Genomic DNA, 22,182 nt, shown 5'->3' on the forward strand with positions numbered 1-22,182 from the left:
TGGGCAAGTCACTTAACCTTGTATGCCTCAGTTTCCTCATCTGTAAAATGAGGTAGAGAAGGAAATGACAAGCCACTCTAGGGCATAACCCTAGATCTGCTGGAGTCAGGAATTCCTGACTTCAAATCTAGCCTCAGACACTTACTAGCTGTGTGACCCTGGGCAAGTCACTTGACCTGCTTGCCTCAGTTTCCTCATCTATAAAATGGGGATAATGACAGAATTTTCAAACTTTAAACATTATATATATACACCCACACTATTCTTGTTGTTATTGCTGTTATTGTTATTGTTGTTATTATTATTATTACTACTTGATGCTGCAAAGGTGGTTTGGGTTGTGGGAGATCAGACCTGGCAGAGTTAATGCTCTTTTCACTATCATCTCTAACACCCAACACTTTTGAGATTCACTAGCCTTTTTGCAGTATCAAGGATAAGAGGATTATGCCCATTTGCCAGTCGAAAAAACTGAGGCCCAGAAAGCCAAGAGTAAATGACTGAGCTATAATGAAGTCCAAGTCCTAATTCTGGGCTCTTTATGCCAAAGCGCAAGTCTCCCTGGGACTTCATAAAGAAGCCTTTGGTTACCCTTTTCTTGATCTTGTCGTTCAGGCATTTTTCAGTCACATCTGATTCTTTGTTACCCCTTTTGGAGTTTTCTTGGCAGAGATACTAGAGCAGTTTGCCATTTCCTTTTCCAGCTCATTTTACAGATGAAGATACTGAGGCCAACAGGGTTAAATGACTTGCCCAGGGTCACCCAGCTATTAAGTGTCTGAGGCTGGATGTGAACATGTCTTCCTTGCTCTATATCCGCTATGCCACCTAGCTGCCCATCAGGATTATTCTTCTCAGACTGAAAACTAGTTTTCTCTCTAGGCCAGTTTCCTCTAGATTGGCCTAAATCAGGGGTTCTCAGCCTGGGACCACTTGGACACCCATGGGTCTGTGGGTAGATTTCAGGAGGTTCACGAACTTGCAGGAGAAAAGTTTGTCTTTATTTTTGCTCATCTGTTTAGTTTCCTTGTGAATGGAGGAAACAAACCATTATTCGGAGGAAGTATTCATTGGCTTCACCTACCCTACAGCTGAAGGGATCTCCAACACAAGACAAGGTTAAGAGTCCTTGAATTAAAGGTTTCATCCAGTGCCAACATCCTCCATTCTAAGGTTGCCTCTGCCTTTGCCATTTTACATTCTAAGTTCCCTCCCATCCCTGACATTCCTGGTTCTATGACCCCTCCCAGCCTGGACATTCCCTATTCTAAGCCCTCTCCCAGTCCAGATATTCCCTGTTCTAAGACCCCCTCCCAGTCTGGCCATTCCCTATTCTAAGCCCCCTCTCAGGCCTGATGATATTCACTGTTCTAAGTCCCCTACTAGCCTGGACATTCCCTGTTCTAAGCTTCCTCCCAGCCCTGATATTCCCTGTTCTAAGCTCCCTCCCAGCCCTGATATTCCCTGTTCTAAGCTCCCCCTCCCCCCTGATAGTCCCTGTTCTAAGCTCCCTCCCAGCCCTGATATTCCCTGTTCTAAGCTCCCCCTCCCCCCTGATAGTCCCTGTTCTAAGCTCCCTCCCAGCCCTGATATTCCCTGTTCTAAGCTCCCCCTCCCCCCTGATAGTCCCTGTTCTAAGACCCCTCCTAGCCTGGACATTCCCTGTTCTAAGCTCCCTCCCAGCCCTGATATTCCCTGTTCTAAGCTCCCTCCCAGCCCTGATATTCCCTGTTCTAAGCTCCCCCTCCCCGATAGTCCCTGTTCTAAGACCCCTCCTAGCCTGGACATTCCCTGTTCTAAGCTTCCTCCCAGCCCTGATATTCCCTGTTCTAAGCTCCCCCTCCCCCTGATAGTCCCTGTTCTAAGACCCCTCCTAGCCTGGACATTCCCTGTTCTAAGCTCCCTCCCAGCCCTGATATTCCCTGTTCTAAGCTCCCCCTCCCCCCTGATAGTCCCTGTTCTAAGACCCCTCCTAGCCTGGACATTCCCTGTTCTAAGCTCCCTCCCAGCTGTGACCCCCGGAGTCTATTTCTGCTTCCCAAACTGACTTCCGGCTGAGCAGCACAGCTTTCCCTGTACCCCCAGAGCCCACCTCTCCTCCTCCAGCTCTGCTATTCCTCCTTTGTCTTCCCTGATTTAGAGCTTGGTAGAACAAAGGAGTTTTTTCCTGTTTGCCCCAAAGACTTGGCTATATTTTTTTAAGGAGGCGGGGAGAAGGGGGAGGAAAAAAGCCAAATTTTGTCTATTCAGTGCAATTTGTGACACCGGGAAGTCAAAAATAATCATAATAATAATCCAAGGAAGGAGCTTCAAATGAAAGGAAGAGAGAAGACCTCAGGCATTTAACCCGAAGAACAGAACAACAGAAATGATTAGAATCCCACTTATTATCCCGGCAACAGGCACAGAATGGTTTTGAGAGGAGAGGAGACATTATGGCTCTCTGAATGTGGGGGAAAGCTTTTGGGGGAGATTAGCAGCTTGGTTTAAAATTGCTTTTGATCAAAAAAAATCTCAGGCATTCATCTAAAACAATAATAACAGCTAATAATAACAGGAGTGGTAATAATGAGTTATTCACGGCCATAAGAGGCAATTGTTCAATTAGGACGGGAGAGTTTCTTGAGGCTGTCTCTTCTGATGCACTCTCTTTGTTTTTTGACTTGGGTAACACTAATTACTCCCCTCTTGTGCTTTAAAGTTGGGGGAGAGGGGGAGAAAAACCCCTCTTGTCAAATATGACATCCGACGGCTTTATCATTATTAAACGCTCTCTCTCTCACACACACATACAAAAAAAATCTGTTGAAATAAAGGTAAGGGTATGATCAAAGCAGGGAGACTGTGAATGGAAGCTGCCAGTCTCTCGGTTGGCCCTTTCAACTGGAGAAGGAGCAGGTGAGAGAGTCAGCCTCCTTCAAAGAAACTGTCTTTCCTCCTCATTTCCGTAGGCCCCTGCCTGCCCACCCCCCACAAAAGGTCAGGCTCAGGACTCCCCCAGAGACCCTGAGCACCTACTTCTCAAATTATGTGGCAGCCAGGCGCCAGCCTGGACCTCTCAACAGAGCTGGAACTAAGGTTTGGCGAATGGAGCTTTGTCCTCTGGGCACTGAAACATAAAGGAGGCATGGATGATATTTTCCTAGGATAAAGGATCTAGAGCTGAAGGGACTTGGGAGATTATCTAGTCTAGCCCTACTTTTATTTTATTTTAATTTTATTTGTTTATTTTATTATTATTTATTGCCTACTTATTTTATAAATGAGCACATAGGGAATAAGTGCCAGAAGCAGGATTTGAATCCACAACCTGTACAATGCTCTTTGTCCTTTATGAGCAAAGAAATAACAGAGCTTAACACTGAGTTTGCAAGGTTGAAGGAGGAGGTGTTGAAGATTTGTGATTTCATGGAGGGATAAATGCCCTCCATTAATGCAGAGTGGTAGGGGGGGGGGGTTCTTTGACTTCAGAACCTTGGAGAGCTGCCTGGAGCAAGAGACAATAGAAGAAGTAACTTGCCCACCTCCCCTGGCCAGGACCCATCAAAGGCAGGAATTGATCCCAGATTTGCTTCATTTTGTGACTGTTTCTCTGTCAACTATATTACACCTCCCAGGGCGTTTGAGTTTTTTGTAAGATCTTTTGTTATAAAATCTGTGATTTCATCAGTTTAGGGAATTCCAGGTAAGGAAATTCTTTCCACCAACAGAGGTCAGAACCTTCTCGGTCTTGGAGAGATGGGGCCCTTAGAGGTTCAATAATTCCAGTAGGGTTGCAGAGCCAATAAAAATGGCAAAATGGAACTTGAACCCACATCCTGGCTCTGCTGCTTGGCCTTGGACAAGTTAACTTTTCTGGCCATCAGCTTCCTTTTCTGTAAAATGAGTTAAACATTTTATTTAAACATAAACAAGAGGCACCTAGGTGACTTAGTGATGGAGTAACCAGGCCTAGAGTTGCAAGGACCTGGGTTCAAATTTGGCCTCAGCTTCCTAGCTGTGTAACTCTGACCAAATCACTGAACCCCAATGGCCTAGCCCTTGACCCTCTTCTGTCTTAGAATTGACATTAAGATAGGAGGTAAGCGGTTTAAAAATAATAGTAATAAAATGAGCTAAACAAGAAATGATAATAAACATTTTCCTCTCAGTCTGTCCAGGATATTCCTTGAAAGGATGGCTGTAGAGATTGACTTAGATGGCATCCACTGTGCTTCTCTGGCACCACTATTGATTGGGAATGGGTTGCAGACTGTTCTACCTACCATGTGTTTCTACCCTGTCTTTTGAGTGGACTTCAACCCGAACCTTTCAGATACTCTAGTATTCTGTGACTTGAAGCCATATGCCATCACCAGAATATGCTAGCACGAAAAGATGAGTCTTACCTCTTCTTTGCCAAGACGGGAAACTCAATGGATAACACTGCATATGCCGTCTATGGGGCCCTCTTCTCTTCTCTTTCTACACCACCTCATAATTCAGCCCCCTGATTATCATTTCTATGTAAATGTCTCTAAAACCTGTACATCAAGCCCTAACCTCTCTCTTAAACTCCAGCTTTGCATTGTCAACTGCTTTTTGGGCATCTTAAAATGGAAATCCCATAAGCATCTCAAATTCTGCATGTCCAAAGCTGGGCTCTTTATAATTCCCCTATAGCATTCCCTTCTCCTGAATTTCCCAGCCCTGTGAAGGGCACTACCATTCCTCTACTAGTCACACAGGCTTAAAAACTGGGTATCATCATTGACTTCTGTCTCTCATGCCCAGCCTCCCCTTCCCCATCCAATCTGTGGTGACAAGTCTTGTTTCTACTTTCACATCATCTTTCACACATGTTGCCTTCTCTCCACTCTTGTGGCCACTACCCTAATGCAGGTCCTTATCACCCCATATCTGGCTTATTACAAAATAATCCCTTTGGACTTTGGTAGTCTGTCTGCCTTCCTTCAAGTTTCTCCTTACTCCAGTCCATCATTCCCCATGTCACCTCCCAATTCAGTAAACCACATTGGCTCCTTGTTACTACCTCCAGGATCAAATATAAAATCTTCTTTCAAAGATCTTTTGACAAGGGCAGCTAACTAGAACAAAGGCTAGTGTCAAACCTGGAGTCTGGAGGATATGGGTTCAAATCTGGTCACATTTTCTAGCTATGAGACTGTAGGCAAGTCATTTAATCCCTTCTTCCTAGCCTTTACCACTCTTCTGCCTTACAACCAATACTTAATATTGATTCTAAGATGGCAGATAAGCATTTTAATTTTTTAAAAAAGATAATGGAATGAAGGCAGCTAGATGGTTCAGTCAGTCAATAGAGTGCCATGCCTGGAGGATCTGGGTTCAAATTTGGCCTCAAATACTTCCTAACTCTGTGACCCTGAGCAAGTCACTTAACCCCAATTGCCCAGTCCTTACTGCTCTTCTGCCTTGGAACTGATACCAAAACAGAAGGTAAGGGTCTAAGAAGGAAAAAAATGTCTTTCAAAGTCCCTCATAACCTAGCCCCTTCCTACCTTTCCTGTCTTAAGTCTCTCTCCTCTTGCATTTAACCTGTGTTCTAATGCCACCAGCCTCCTTACACAAGACACTCCATCTCCCAAGTCCAGTCATTCACCTTGGCTATCCCTCATGCCTGGAATTCTCTTCTTCTAGGCTTTCTTTAAGACCCAGTTCAAACCCCACCTCCACAGTTCCATCCTGATCCCTCTTAATTCTAGTGCCTTCTTTCTGTGGCTTAGCAGAACAACAACAGTGTGTCTCTGTGTTGTTTGCCTCTAATTGTTTATGTGTTGTCTCCTCCATTAGACTGTGAGTTCTTTGAGGGTTTGGACTGTTTGCCTCTCTTCATATCCCCAACACTTAACACAGTGTCTAGTATGCAGTAGGGGCTTAATAAATACTCATCGGTCGATTGGTTTTGCTGAACTGATTTTTTTGTTTCCAGTTGTTTTTCTTCATTATAAGGAGCCAGAGGCAGGAGTGGGACAAGATGTATTTAGAAATGAAGGTGATATAAAAGCTAAAATAATAACAAAAACTCCGTTTTAAAAATGGGCCATGGCTTTTAGGGGCTTGGAGTCATTAGAATCACTGTAGTTTCCTTTTCCTATTCATTCAGCCTGGTTCATTCTCCATCTGCACCATCATCTGCCCAAGATCCACAGACTGATGGATAGACAAGCTCTATGGTTCGTCCTTCCAAATACACACTATAATCTGGATACTCAGCATTCTTCATCTGCTTGGTTTTTCCTATGTGGATAATGAGGTTCTCATCAGGGAGACACTTCTATACTCATCAGGAAAATATGCCCATTTAGCCTCCATGCAGGCCTCAACCTATGCATCAGGGAGAAGACTTCAAGATACCTCTCCAGCCAAAGTCATTTCCCTGGGAGCTAGATTAGAAAATCAGGCCCCAAAAGCAGAACCCAAGAAAAGCTGGGAGATTTAGCCAATTGGGCAACTCTTGGGAATAATCAGAAATGGTCTTAGGGAGCCCCAAGAGGTGGGATCTGAAGAGGGAGTTGAAGGAGTCATCCACATGTGGGAAGGGGAAAATCAGACTACTAGCAGCTACAGGGTGGATGTCACCAAACTCTCCTTTCAGAGAGGGAAAGAGAGAAGGGGGAAGAGAGGGAGGAAGGAAGGAAAAATGAGGCAGAAACACAAAGAGATAAGTAGATAGATAGAGTGATAGATAGAAGATGGATGGATGGATGGATAGATGGATGGATGGATAGATGGATGGATGGATGGGTGGGTGGATGGATGGATGGATAGATAGATAGATAGATAGATAGATAGATAGATAGATAGATAGATGGATAGAGTGATAATGATAGATAAATAGATAGATAATAGATAGGGTGATAGATAGATGGATAGATAGATAGATAATAGATAGAAGATAGATAGATAGATAGAGAGAGAGATAGATAATAGAGAGATAGATAGGGAGATAGATGGATAGACAGGGTGATAGATAGATAGATAGATAGATAGATAGATAGATAGATAGATAGATAGATTAGGTAGGTAGGTAGGTAGGTAGGTAGGTAGGTAGGTAGGAGGTAGACACACAAATGTTACATAGGCATATACATTCACAAATATATTTAGAGACACAAAGACAGATACAAAATATATACTTATATACCCATATACACAGATATACATCTCATCTATCTATTATTATTTGTACATACAGACACACAATACAGAAAGTATGGAAAGTCAGCATGGTACAGTGGAAAGAATTGGATTCAGAAGCCCTGGAATCGAATCTTAACCCTTCCACTTCCTATCCTGTAGTTTCAGTTTCCTCATTATAAAATGAAGAGTGTTAGAAAGTTGAGTTGATGCTCCTTATGGATCTAAACCCAATATGCCCAAATTTTTTAAGGGGAAGGGTCATGTACCAGACTCATGATTTCATCAACAAAGAGAACTTCCAGTGAGGAAACACCCTCTCCCAAAGCAAATCTTCAGCTTAGAATCTTAATTGCCTGGAGCCCTAAGGGTTTTGGAGACCACCAGCCTCCACCAGCATCTTAGTTCCCATCTACCACTCCATTGTCCCAATTACCATCTTCACCCAAATCATTACTTTCATTTATATCATGTCATGCCAGTTCCCACTTGTCTCCACCTCCATCATTCCATTTCCATCTCCAATATCATATTCCCAGTTCCCACTCCCACTCAATTATCCCACTTAGCATACTCAACTCCATCCCTACCATCATGCTCATTCCAATTGTTATCCCCCTTCCCATCACCCATCATTCCACTTATTATCCCCATTGTCCTAGTTCCTCTCCAAATGCCCACAAATCCTATCATATCAGTTTCCATCCCTATCTCATTATCCCTTATCATCCTCCTCATCATCCTCGTCCCCATCCTTATGCCCATCATCTGAGTTCCCATCCTCATTTCTATTACCTACATCACTGTTTTTCCAATTTCCATTTCCACCATCGCATTTCCTCATCCCCATTCCATTCACATTGCCACCCTTACCATCTCCATCCCAACAATCATCCCTACCACTATTACTCCAATCCCTTTTATCCCACCACCATCATCACCATCATTACTACCAACATCATAAACTAATATTTATTGAGTACCTGCCCACATCGTCCCAGGCATCATCTAGAATGTACAGAGGACACAGTCTTTGCCCTCTGAAGTTCCCTAGCTCTTAAGCAAAGCCATTGGTTGTGTTCATGCCATGTTGGCAGGTGGATGCTGGAATGTGGGATTGGTAGCAGAGGGTCGAACTTGGCCCTGGGACTGGGAACATTTTCTGAGCCTCCATGGAGGGCAAAGTCACCCTGCCCTTTAGCCATGAAATTCCTTCCTGAGCTAGAGAAGAACAAATAAATAATGTAATGAGAGTCTGACCAGATCTGGGGCAGAGGCAGGGGCAGTGGGGTTGGGGGGATTGAATGTCTCCCTGTAGCTGACTTGGGGACAAAGTGTCCCTTCTCTACTGGCCACGCCATACTGACCTATATAACTCCATGGGAGTAAGAGGAGACTGAGGGAGGTAGGTCTCTTCCAGGGCCAAAAGGGGCTGAGAGCCTTTCATCTCTGTCCTGCACTTAAAACCATTTACCTTCTTTTCCTTGTCTGTTCTTAGCTGCCATGCCCAGGGTCTCATGGGAGTGTGTACAAACATGGGTCAGGGGTCACAAGTGAACAAGAGAGGGTCATAGGCTGACAAGGTTTACATCTGGAAGAGCCTGCAGAGGTCATCTTATTTTACAGAGAAGGAACCTGGGACCCAACGATGGGAACTGACTTATCCAAGAACCATTAGAAAATATCAGAGCCAAGGAGCATACCCAGAAGCTCCCACCTCATATCCCAACTTTCTTTCCATTGTGCCATGGTCTGACCTTCCACACAGCCCTGGTTGACTGTGCCAGAGATAATACCATTCAGCACTCTGACATACTCCCTCTGTCCAATCCAAGGCATTGTGGACCTCTCTTACTCTGGGCATCTTTGGAGTCAACAAAAGGCTTTTTCAGGGCCAGGAAACCACTATGGAAGCTTCCCTGGGATATGCTGGCAAATCCTGGGCTGGCACAAAGAGAGTACCAATAGAGGCCATCCAGGTAAAAGAGCTAGGGCTAGGCAGGAGCCAACAGGTTAGGCTGGCGGCAAAGAAGCCCTCTGTCCTTTCCATGCCAACCAGCCATTGGCAAATGCTTGAGTCAGTGGCTGGGCTCCTCCCCTAGGCTCGCAGAGCCCCGTTAGAGTGGGGCATCTTCTGTCCTCCAGTTATGAGGGTAGCTCTGTCTTGGGGCAGAGGCAGCAGAGGTGCCCACATGATCCAATGGTACCACCACATCCTCTGACTGGGCATTCTTGTTCAGCTCAACAACCCTGGGCACCACCGTGGACCAGCGATCTGCAGGAAGAATGCACACAGAGAACTCATTAGAATGGGGAGAAGAACATGATCTCTCCAAAAAGGAAAACTCGGGGATCTTCAGAGGGTCATGGGTCCCTCCTCAATGGGAGATGAGAGAAGAAGAATAGAGAAAGATTAGGCAAAATGTCAGAGACAGGCAATGTTGTTTGTTCATAGACTCCCAGAGTGTTAGAACTAGAAAAACATAGAACATAGACTATAAACTTAGAACACAGAATGTGAGAATCCTAAAGATGTAATATCAGAGTTGGAAGGGATCTAGAACTTAGAATGGCAGAACACAGAATATTAGAGCTAGAAGGGACCTCTGAGCATGAATAGTTAGAACATATGACACGGAATATTACAGCCAACTAGTACATTAGAACACAGAATGTCAAGGCTTAGAACGTAGAAAAGTTAAAACATGGAATTTCAGAGCTAAAAGGGGCTACAGGACACAGAATGTCAGTGCTGGAAGAGTCCAGAAGGGACCTCAGGACATAGAATATTGGAGCTGGGAGGACCTATAGAACACACAGTATCGAGGCTAAAAGAATGTCCAAACATAGAACATGAGAAATAGAAAGGACTTTAAAACTTAGAATGTTAGAACATAGAATGTTAGAGCTCAAAGAGATGCTAGAATTTAGACCACCAGCTGGGAGGGACCTTAGAACTAAGAATGGCAGATTCCAGTGACTATCTAGCCCAGGGGTTCTTCCTCATTTTTGTCACAGACTCCTTTGGAAATATCTGGTGAAGCCCATTATGTCCCTTTTCTCAGAATCAAGTTTTTAAATGTCTAAAATATAATAAGAGAAGATTACAAAGGAAACCAAAAGTCAATGAAAATAATGTCAGTTTTTCCTATCCAAATTTCCCAAAATCTATCCATAAACTGCTTAGGGAGAGATCTGTGGACTCCAACTTAAGAACCCCTGATCTAGAACCCTTTCTAGAGATAAAAAAAACATGATAACTAGAGAGAAGGAGCAAACTTGCCAAGTCAGTGGCCGAGGAAAGACAAGAATGCCAAACCTTGGGACTCATTCCCCTATATCAGGAAATCAAGTCAGAAAAAGATTCCCTTCCCCTTCCTTCTCAGCCCCCCTCTCCTCTGCTCTCCCATACCCTCCTATCCCCTCCTATCTCCTCCTCATCTTCCCTCTACTCACCCCGTCGGAGACGGCCCACAGTGTGGGAGAAGCCATAGTACTGATAAGTCTCATTCTTGCCAGGATCCTCATTAATGATGCCCAGATTTTGGTTCCAGTGAGACCAGTTCACTTCATCAACCCTAGGAGGACAGCACAAAATGCAGGAGTGAGGATCTCTTTACCTCTCCTCTCCCCATATCCCATCCAAAAGCAACTTCTTCCCTCCCAATTCCCAGCTGGGACAATTCTTCCCATGATCTTATTAATATAGTATTTTAAGGTTTACAAAGCACTTTACAAATATCTCATTCAATCCTCACAACAGTCCTGGGAGGTTGCGGCTATTATTAGCTTCATTTTACAGATGAAGAAACTAAGGCAAACAGAGGTCTATGACTTGCCTAGGGTCACTTAGCTAGTCAGTTGTCAGGCTGGATTTGAACTCGGGTCTTCCTGACTCCAAGCCTAATGCTCTATCCACTGTACCACCTAGCTGTCTCCAGTAAGTGTTTGTTGATTGTTTAATAAATGTTTATTTATTGATTGAAAACGTTCACATTGGAATGAGATTACCACTTTGGAGTTTAGCCTAGAGCCTGTAGAGCAGAGGGGAGAACAAGTTCACTCTTCTCCCCAGTAGAATGTAGAAATGGATAGAAAACATCATGGTGGCCTGACCCAGGCATGCACAATGCATCTTTTTCCAGTCAGGCACCCCATCAGCTGCCCTGGCAGCAATGGGAAAGAGCTGTTACCTGAAACACCATCTCCGGTCTGGTGTGCCATCCGAGCTCTTCCCCACAGTGACCATTTCCCCAGAGCGGAATGCCTTCCTCACAAACACCGGGAAAGAACGTTCAATGTCCAAGATGGTGGTGGCCCACTTTGGAGTGGAAAGGAAGAAAGAGAGGCAAAAGGAACCATCAGGTCATTGTTTCTCCCACTCTTGTTACCTCTAGTTTCAATATGCTTAGTTTAAACCAACCCTCCACCTGGATACCACCAACACTATAGCTGGAAGAAATGAATCAGGCCTGAAAGAAATGAAGACGAAGTATCAGAAGACATCCACACCTCGGTGGTCCCACTGAGCAAGGATCATGGGATTTACAGTCTTAAGAGCCCTTAACAGAGAGAACATTAACCTCAAAGGTCTTTGAGAACACAGAGTTAGAAGGAGACGCAGAACACAGAAGACAGAATATTAGTGCTAGAGGAGACCTTAGAACATTGAATTTTAGGCCTGGAAGGGCTTTAGGATAATATTAGGAATACTAAAGCTTGAAGGGAACTTAGAACATGGAACATGTTGGAAGGGATCTTTGAACACAGAATAGCAGAGCTCAAAGGAGTCTAGAGTACAGATATTGAATGTTAGCACTGATAGGAACCTTAGAACATAGAACAGAAGGTTAGATCTGGAAATGCCTTTAGAACATAGGTCAAGATATGAGAATTAAAAGGGCCCTTAGAGACCACTTGGTCCAAACCCCCACATTTTACATCCTAGAAACTGAAAGTGAAAAGTGACTAGCTCAAGTGAGGTCTTCTACTTTCAAACAAGAGAGTTCTTTCCACTGCATCAGGATGGAAGTCATTAGAATTCACTACAAGGTGGTGTTGGGTTTTGTGGGATTTCTTCTAATCTACCAAGAGAAACACCTAAAGATACTGGGCTGGTTGATCAGCTCAGAAGAGGATATTTGCAGGAGGTATTGTGGGGAGAATAGATGACTGGGGACAGAAGATATGCCAGCTATCATAGCCCCAAACTTATATTGTCCTTTCTAGTTAAGGTAGATCTTTCCATAGAACATAGTCCATAGATTAGGATAGCTGGAAGACTCTTTAGAACATAGAGTGGGAAAGCTGGAAGCCTCCTTAAAACATAGATCATAGAGTGGGAGGGCTGGAAGATTCCTTAGAACATAAACCATAGAGTGGGAGAGCTAGAGGACTCCTAAGAATATGGAATGAGAAAGCTAGAAAATTCCTTAAAACAAAGATCATAGAGTGGGTGACCTAGAAGACTCCTTAGAACAAAGACTATAGAATTGGAGAACTGGAAGATTCCTTTGACCATTGAGTGAGAGAGCTGGAAAGGTCCTTAAAATATAGATTATAAGATGAGAGAACTGGGAGGTGCCTTGCAATCTAAAATGGTAATGTTGGAAGGAGCCTCTGAATGAAGAATATACAAAGTGAGCAGAGTAAGGAATGTTCTCCCTATTTGAAAGATGAGAAAACTGAAGTCTAGAGGGATAAAATTATCCATTCATTGGCCAAGAAGTGGTTAATTTAGGATTTAGAGAGTTAAAAGGCAATAGTTATCTCTCTGGAGGCCACAAGGTCAAGAGAGTCCACAGCACCCCCTGTGTTTGAGCTTGGGGAGATCACCTAGTCTCTGTCATCACCATCCTCATCCACTCAGAAGTCCCCAAGCATGAAGGGTTGGGTATGGCCACTGTGGGAAGTATTACTACTCTCCAGAGTGAACCTCAACTCTGGTCATTGCTGTTATTGCTTTCAGATCCTGCCTTCTTCTGAAGATTATGGATCATAGAACCACAAATCTATAGCTAGAAAGGAGCTCAGAGGTCACCTAGTCCCAATTCTCCATCGAACATCTGGGTAAACTGAAGTCCAGAGAGGTCCCGGACTCATAAGTCTAAACCTTAAAAGGGCTTAGAGGCCATCTATCTAATCCCAATCCTCTATTGAACACCTGGGTAAACTGAGGTCCCGAGAGGTCACCAACTCATAGATTTAAACCTTAAAGAGCTTCAGGAACCATCCAATCCAACTCCTTCATTTCACAGATAAGGAAAGTATCAGAAGGGGAAAGTAATTTGTGCAACATCATATAGTAATGGCAGAGCAGGACTTGAAGCCAGTGTCAATAACCAGGAGCCCAAGTTATTCTGGGCCTCTTTCTTTCTTATAAATCATCTTAATTTTTCACTTTCTAAAATCCTTACACACCCACTGTCCCACATGCTCTTTCACAGTAGCCCTAGGAGGCAAATCAGGCAGGAAGAAAACATTCCCCATTTGAGAGATGAGAAAACTGAGGTCTAGAGGCAAAAAAAAAATGATTTGTCCAAAGGGACATAGCAAGTGAGTGCCTGAGGTGGTACTAGAAACCAGGGCTTTAGGTTCTTAGGTTCTCCGGACTCCCAAGACCCAGGAAATGTCCCTTTGGAGAAGGTATTTCTAAAGTCCTCTCTGACTCTAAATCCTCTGACTCTTCCCTTTCCTGGACTCCAGGCAGTATGCAAGATACTGTCTCATGATCCCAAAGCCAAACCCCAGGCCCCCAGGTTCCAGATCTCCAGACTCCCAAGCCCAGATCTCCAGGCACTCAGATCCACATCTCCTGATGACTTCAAAGGCCCAGGGCTCTGGACTTGGGGCCCCAGGCTCTGGGAGCTCTCCCCACCTGAAGCTTCCAGATGTGCTTGCTCTCCTTGGACACCTGGCCCACTGTCTCCCCCATAAGGGCGATTAACATGTTCAGTAGCAGAACAAAGGTCAGGATGATGTAGGTAACCAGCAAGATGATGAAGACTGCGGGGTACTTGGCACTGCTTAGCATCTCTAAATCGCCCATTCCAATGGTCAGCTTGAAGAGATCCAGGAGGAAGGTGCTAAAAGTCTGGCTGTCCCGGCAGGATGGGTAGCTGGGGACTGTGCAGTTGCTGTGATCCTCAGTGCACACTGGGCTGCTGGGGCATGGGTTCAGCAGTGAGACCAGAGCTGGGGGAGGGATGAGCAGGAACCAGTGACTAAAGTTTCAGGGGACCTTCTGGGCTATTCCCAGGGGTCCCTGGAGCTCCCAAATGCCCAGAATTCCCAGGGGGTGGGGCAGACCAGCCCCAAGTCTTTGGCTTCTATTTATAAAAGTCTCCAGCCAGCCAAGAGGGACAGTTTAACTGGATAGCACCTATAATTGGGTACTACTGTCTTGAAGGTTACAGATTGAAAACTGGAAGGGACTTTAGAGGTCATTAAATTCAATCTCAACATTATAGCATGCTGGACTTAGAAGCAGGAAGACCTGGGTTCAAATCCTGCCTAAGACATTTGCTGTGTGACTTTAGACAAGTCATTAATCTTTCCCCATTGGTAAAATGAGAGTGTTAGACTCAGTGACTGCCCAGATCCTTTATAGCTCTGAATCTATGATCCTATGACAACCAAGTTACAGATTATAAATCATTTTACAGATGGGAAAACCAAGGCTAAATGATTTGCCCTGTCACATAGACAGTAAATGGGCAGAGTAAAAATTTGAAAACAGGTCCTCTGTCTCCAAATTCAGCATTCTTCCCATTACACCAAGCCAAATGGAAGGCAGAGAGGTGAGCTGGTCCCCCAGAGAACTCTTCTCTGGCTCAATGTGGGCCCCATTCCCCAAACCACATCTAGCAACCTGAAGCTCACCTGAAGCATAGCCAATCATGAAGAGGAGATAGACCAGGAGGAAACGAAAAAGGTCTTTGAACAGGATCTGCAATATCCAGCCAGGATGTAGAGGGAAAGAAAAGAAACATGAGCTTGGCCTCCCATTTCTCCAACCATGTGCTTCCCTTGTGTTCCCTTATTTGATGAGCCATTCCATGACTGATCATAAGAACCACAATTATTGTTATCAGTTCCATTTGGGGATTGGGAAACTGAGGCTCAAACAAGGGAACTGACTACTCCAGGACCATAGGACTAGGCAATATCAGAGGAGGGATTCAAACCCAGCTTTCGTGGCTCCCTATCAAATGCTCTAACCACTCCACCACTTAGCTGCTGTGTGGGCATGCAAACTTGGGTCCCAGCCCACCTTCTGGATCATGATGCTGTAGGTCCCTGTTAGCTTCAAGCCCCGAGTAAAGTAGAGTGCATTCATCCAGCCTAGGACTAAGGCAAAGACCATGACCGCTAGGTAGGCTTCAATCCCCGCCAGGTACAGAGCAGCAGAAATTATCACCAACACCGAATAAATAAAGCTGTGGGAAAATCAGAGGGAAGCCCAGGAAATGGACCACTCATAGGATTAAGAGCTGGAGAGTTTGGCCCAACTCCCTCTCTTTAGGGTAAATTGAAGCTCAAGGAGGAGAATTTATTTGCCTAAGGTCCCACAATTAGCCCAATAGCAAAGCTGGGATTTGAACCCAAGTCCTCCAACCAAGTCTAGGACTTCTTCCTTTAAAACAACCTATAAATCTTCAAGCTGTTAAAAATAGCTCAACTAGAAAATCACAAGACTAAAGAGCTACAAGTCCCTGCTTTGATTCTAGATTTTGGCAGGAGCCAATTAGGTGGCACAGTAGATAGAGTGTGGGCCTGGAGTCAGGAAGACCTGAGTTCAAGTCCAGTCTCAGACACTGTAGCTGTAAGACCCTGGGCAAGTCACTTAACTCTGCATCATTTTCCTCATCTATAAAGTTAGCCAGAGAAAGAAATAGCTAACCCATCCGATATCCTTGCCAAGAAAACTCCAAATGGGGTCACAAAGAGTCAGACATGAGTGAAAACAATTGAATGACAATAAATATGAATCCAAGGACCAAAAAAAGCAGTTCCTACCCTCCAAGAGCCTCCAATCTATTGGTGGAGGCAAAAGTCCCCACAACTACTACTCAGGGATAACTGATGGTCAGAAGGAGAGTCTCCAGACCGTGCAGGATCCTAAGCTACAAGTATCCTCTGGTTCACGTCCATCTTTCTGTGTTGGTATCCCCTGTGTCCTATGCATAGTAGATGCTTCATAAGGGTTAGCTGGATTGAATCGGGTCAAAAAATAATAGCATTTTGCCTAATTGAGTCTAGAAATCGGGAGAATTCTATTTCATCCTAATTCTTTGGAAATTGGAACTCTGTCAACCATAATATTGGATTAGCCAATATTCCCCATCTATGCTGGAAGATGGAGATCACTGTACTCCCAAAGATGTCAGCCCTGGAACTTACTAGAGCAGCTGGAAGGAGCCATCAATGAAGAGAGAATTCACCCCAGGGCATTTCTTCATGAAAAGGTCTTTGATCTGCAGAGAGGAGAGGAAAAGTCACTTGGCCAACAAATCAATTAAGAACCTATTATGGTGGGAAGGGCATCTAGATGGCTTAGTGGATTGGGAGCCATGCCTAGAGATGGGAGGTCCTGGGTTCAAATCTGACCTCAGACACTTCCTCCCTGGGTGACTTTGGACAAGGCTCTCAATCCTCATTGACTAGCTCTTACCACTCCTCTGCTTTGGAATCGAGACTTAGTTTCAATTCTAAGATGGAAGGTAAAGAGATTTTTATTTTTTGGGTTTTTCAAGAGCCTACTATGTTGAGAGAGAGAATATTAATATGATATTGTATCTAGGTAATCAAATGAATATATGTAGATCTTAGCAGAAATAAAAGCATTTTGAATACTTTTTTTTTGAAACATTTTGTATACTTTTTTAAAAAGAGCCTACTATGTGCCAGGCACTGTGCTAAGTGCTGGGGTCATAGAAAGGACTTCATAGGCCAAAGAGTACAATTCCTTCATTTTGTAGATGAGGTAAGTGAAGCCACAAAGGTCAAGAAGTTAAGTTTCTCAGGTCACATAGCTAGTATTTAAGGTAGGACTAGAACCCAAGTCTTCCTGACTGTAAGTCAGTAAGTATATTGGGGGGGGGGGGGAGGTAGAAGGGAGGCTGAGAAAGAAAGGAGAAAAGGAACAGGAGGGGAAAGGGGAAAACCCCAGACTTTTAGAATTGGAAAGGACCTCAGGGGCCATCTAATCCAAGCAATACCTGAATAGTTCATCTTCAAAATTCTGGACTACTGATCAACCAACCTATACTTAAAGGTCTCCATTGAGAGTAACCCATTCTACTATCTTTTTTTTTTTTCATCCTTACCTTCCACCTTAGAATCAATATTGTGTATTGGTCCTAAGGCAGAAGAATGGTAAGGGCTAGGCAATGGGGGTCAAGTGACTTGCCCAGGGTCACACAAGTAGGAAGTATCTGAGGCCAGATTTGAACCTAGGACCTCCCATCTCTGGGTCTGGCTCTCAATCCACTAAGTCACCTGGATGTCCCCTCGTTCTGTTATCTTTTGCAAAATTCCAGAATGGAAAGAAACTCATGGTTCATCCAATTCAACCCATATTTGAAAAAGCATCCTTCCTCCCTAAAGCCTTCCCAATTAGTGGTCATCTAGTTACTGAAGGAAGACCTCTAATGGCGTCTTGTATTTCGGGAGCCAGTCAATTCTTCCATATTGCTCCTGTTGTCAATAAGCCTTCCCAATAGCCAGCCTAGATGTGTCTCTTGGAAGCTTCCGTCTATTGTTCCTAGCTCTTCCCTCTTGGGCCAAACAGAACAAGACTGGCCCTTCTTCTTTCAAATATGTGAAGAGAGCTGTTATATCACCCCTTCAGAGAGAGATGAATGAGGAAGGAAATAAGGGAAGAAGGAAAGGAAGGGAAGGGTAGAAGTGGATGGCAGGGAGAAGGGAGGGAAATGGAAGGAGAGGAAGAATGGGGAAGGAGGAAATAAAAGGAGTTCAAGAGATGAAAGAAAAAAACAGAAAAGAGGAAAGGAAGGTTGACATGACATAGGAGAGAGAGAAGGAAGCAGGAGTCAAAAGGGGAAGAAGAATGGGGAGAAAGGAAGAGTTTATGGGGAGAAAGGAAGAGTTAGGAAGAGAAAAGGAGTGAGGAGGGAAAACTTTGCACTCACACTAGAGAGGAAGAATATAACTCCAGTGGAAAGGGTGATGATCTCTCCAGCAAGCCGTAAGTAGTCCACCGTTGTTCGGTATGGATACGGGGGCTGAAGAGGGCAGGAGAGAAGCATCCTATCATCAGACAGCAACTCCACCAGCCCCAAGCTCCCATGACCTCCAAAGCTTCCCTTCCACTATTGCTACCTTTGGGTCTCTCCCAGCTTGGGCTGCCTCAGTCTGGCTACCTGGACAGAGCCAAGGTGGGTAAGGTTAGTTCTAAAAGACCAGAGATTGTGTCCACATGAGAGGAAACTCTTCCAACACCAATGGCATCCATTCCAGGCTTCCAGAATCCCTAAAAAACTCCCGGTTGGCCACCAGGATTCCCACCCTGACCCTGGGGCAGCCTCTGAACTCACAATGCCCTCCAGGGGCTGGTGATAGGCAGTGAGAGTAAAGATGATCATGGCACACAGGTAGGAAACGACGCTGATGTAGAAGGAGACGGCCCCAAACTTTCGCCACTTGTCCCGAAGCAGCTCATTGATTGGCTCCACAGCTAACATTTCATGGCGGTTCTGGGGAGGGGGGGCAGGGATAGAAGGAGGATTAGGGGAAGGATGGAGCCCTGAGCTGCTCCCATTTCTCAGATCTAGGACCAGGCCACTTACAGTATTCTTGAGCTCAAAGGGGCTTTCCCCAGCTCCTTCCCTAAAGCTCTCCAGAGATCTAGGTTGGATCAATTAGAAAAGTGAGAAGAAAGTCTAAACTCCCTTATCTGGCACAGAATACCCAACATCATTCATCTTCCAGTTTTCCCCAACACTCCAGCCAAACTGGAATTCTCAATGGCATCCTAACATTCCCTGGACCTTCCTGCCTCCATTCCTTTGCTAACCTAAGCCCAGCCCCTGGAATTATCTCCTCCTTTCCTTCTCTCCAAATCTTGCCCATCCTTTAAGACCAAGCTGAAGTCTCACCTTTTCCATGAAGTAGGAATTCCTCCATCAATTAATCAACAGGGATCTACTGAGCACCTACTCTATGCCAGACAGGCAAGTAGGTAGCACAATGGATAGAGTCTTGAGGACTCCTCTTCCTGAGTTCAAATGTGGCTTCAGACACTTACTAGCTGTGTGACTCTGGGCAAGACACTTCACCCTGTTGGCCTCAATTTCCTCATCTGAAAAATGAGCTGGAGAAGGAAATGGCCAACCACTCCAGCATCTTTGCCAAGAAAACCCCAAATGGAGTCATGAAATGCTGGACAGCGACACATGCTAGACATCATTTTAAGCACTGGGAATATGAGGAAAAGCAAAACAACCTGGACCCTCAAGGAGTGCATATCCTGAGGACTCCAAGTCCTACCCAAGACACTGAATCTCCTTCTAGTTGTATGACCCTAGGCAAGTCACAACCGCTTGAAGCCTCCATTTCCCCATCTGTAAAATGGGAACCATAATGCCTGCAGTCCCCAGCTCAGAAGGTTATTGTGAGTTGCTAGTGAGATAAAGTGTGCAAGGGATCTGGAGAAATTTAAAACATGAGATAATTGCTATTATTATTATTCTCTGACCATCCCAGCTAATAGTGTTCAACTTCTATCCCCTTCCCTCATATAATAATAATGATAAAGTGTTATAGATTTAGTATATATTACTATAGTTCACCAGCTATCATATAATAATGATTACATGTTTATTTTGCATATATTATATTAAAATATAATATATTGTACATACTAGAATTACATAAAGAATAGAAATAAATATAATATAGAAATAAGATTCCATCAATATTATATATTATTATAGATCATCAAACAGATAAGAATGAGATAATAATAATAACTCCCCTTTCTATAGCATTTTCAGGTTACAAAGCACTTTCTTGTGAAGTTGTTAGTTCATGGGTGATTATCCCCATTTTACAGATGAGGAAACTAAGACCCAGAAAGAGTCTAGTGACTTGTCCAGAGTCACATAGCCAACAAGTGGAAGAGCTGAGATTCAAACTCTTGCCTCAAATCCACCTTCCATGACATGAGTTTGACTCTTGGGGACTATTAGTATCTCGTGGCTAAATCCCATAATTCTATCATTCTCTGAGTGAAATTCTATCCTTCTTGAGTGTTACAGACTGTGTCTAACTAAGCAGTTAGTAGCCCTGCTGCCCAGCACCCAGTAGGCATTTAATATATATTTGATGATGTCCGTTGATAAAGCCACCTTCTTCTCTTGCCCTTATCACCACCATCTCAGCTTCTGGACCTCAATGATTCCTGGCAATGGCCAGCGGGGGACTGTCACTAGTCTGGGCTCATTAAGAACTGCTGGAAAGTGGACAGAGTTCTAATCTCAGCTCTGGTCCTTACAAACTATGTGACCTAGGATAAGTCACTCAACTTTGGGGAACTCAAGATTCCTCCCTTGTAAAATGAGGGGATTGAATGAAATAACTCTGAGAAGATGACTAAAAGAAACTCTGAGGTCCCTGTCAGTTCTAGAGCTAAGATCCTGCAATCCTTTGCCAGTTATTAATATCAATATTACTACTACTATTATTATTAGATATTAAATGATTTATTATCTACATCATATAATTATAGATCATTAATAATTAACTATATTATTATTACTATTATTAGTAGAGTAGCATAATATTACAATGTTGATGCTATGGCCAATTGGTCTAACCTCATTGGTCAGAGGAGGTAACTGATGCCCTGGCATCCTCCTGCCCCATGCCAATGAAAAAGGCCTGGCATGATCCTTGCTTCAGCTGGCTAAACCAGAAAATTCCAGAGCTGAAATCCAAGGAGGCCCTTCTGATAAACAAAGAAGGTTCAAAGAAATTAGAGTGATAAAAGAGTTGAGACATCATCTTGATGCTATAGATAAGAACCCTGAGGAATGGAGAAGGGAAGGGACTTACTCAAGGTCACACAGCTATTAGGCAGCAAAGTCAGAATCCAAACCCAAGATTGTGGCAAAGTTAGAATTTGAACCCAAGATTCTGACATACAAGAGCCCCTGATCCGTCATTCCAGACCCAAGCTGTCTTGGCCTCTACTCTCCCACCTGAACCCCAAGGCAGCCCATTGGGCCAGCAGGACCTCACCTCAATCTTGCTGTTATATACAAGGATCTCAAGAACCGAGGTCTCCTCGCCACAGGTGTCCAGCGAGGACAGGTCATAGAGAGATGAGTACACGGGCCCGTACGCCCAGTCCTTGAACTTGCGGGACAGGTGCCTTGCATCCTCATCTGTCACCTCCCGGCGGATAATGTGCTGGAAAATCTGGAAAGGGAGGGAGAAGGGGGAGACATCTACCCGAGGACACCTGAGAGACCAAGGGTTCAGTGACCAGAACTTCCTGCTCATCTCTCCCCTTCCCGTCCCCACCAAACCCATTCAGATGGGTCCAAGAGAGTTTGTATGGTTCATGGAGCCTGGGATGATGGAAGCATTATGGGACTCTGGATTCCTCCACATGAGCCCTGGCCATTGGGTAAGTCATCAAAAAAAAAACAACTTCCTGTGCCTCAGTTTCCTGACATATAAAAGAGAAGGGTCAAACTCAATGGAACTCAACTGGAAGACCCTTTCTAGTTCTAAATCTATGAGGCTATGATCTGTTGTTGTTCAATCACATCTGACTCTTCATGACCCCATTTGGGTTTTCCTGGCAAAGATACGAGACTAGTTTCCTATTTTCTTCTCCAGATCATTTGACAGATGAGGAAGCTGAGGCAAATAAGGCTAAGTGACTTATCCAGGATCACACAAGTAGGAAGTGTTGGAGGCCAGGTTTCAGCTTGTAAAGATGAGTTTTCCACACTTCACCACTTGGGAATTTCTGTGATCCTATGATATATCTTT

The 22,182-nt window shown here is 44.3% G+C and overlaps 1 protein-coding gene across 1 annotated transcript; it reads right to left on the minus strand.

Moving 5' to 3' along the window:
* Nucleotides 1-8,116: 8,116 nt before the first annotated feature.
* Nucleotides 8,117-21,940, minus strand: LOC123245256 (transient receptor potential cation channel subfamily V member 4-like). The gene is made up of 10 exons (XM_044674051.1): nt 21,421-21,940; nt 18,717-18,875; nt 18,312-18,404; nt 16,561-16,634; nt 15,431-15,596; nt 15,040-15,106; nt 14,036-14,352; nt 11,352-11,479; nt 10,615-10,736; nt 8,117-9,433 (listed from the first exon to the last, which is right to left on the minus strand). Exons 1-10 carry the CDS (start codon nt 21,712-21,714, stop codon nt 9,276-9,278), a joined length of 1,578 nt encoding a protein of 525 aa, XP_044529986.1. The 5' UTR covers nt 21,715-21,940; the 3' UTR covers nt 8,117-9,275.
* Nucleotides 21,941-22,182: the final 242 nt, after the last annotated feature.

Source organism: Gracilinanus agilis, chromosome 1, assembly GCF_016433145.1.
Source record: "Gracilinanus agilis isolate LMUSP501 chromosome 1, AgileGrace, whole genome shotgun sequence".
Taxonomy (NCBI): domain Eukaryota; kingdom Metazoa; phylum Chordata; class Mammalia; order Didelphimorphia; family Didelphidae; genus Gracilinanus; species Gracilinanus agilis.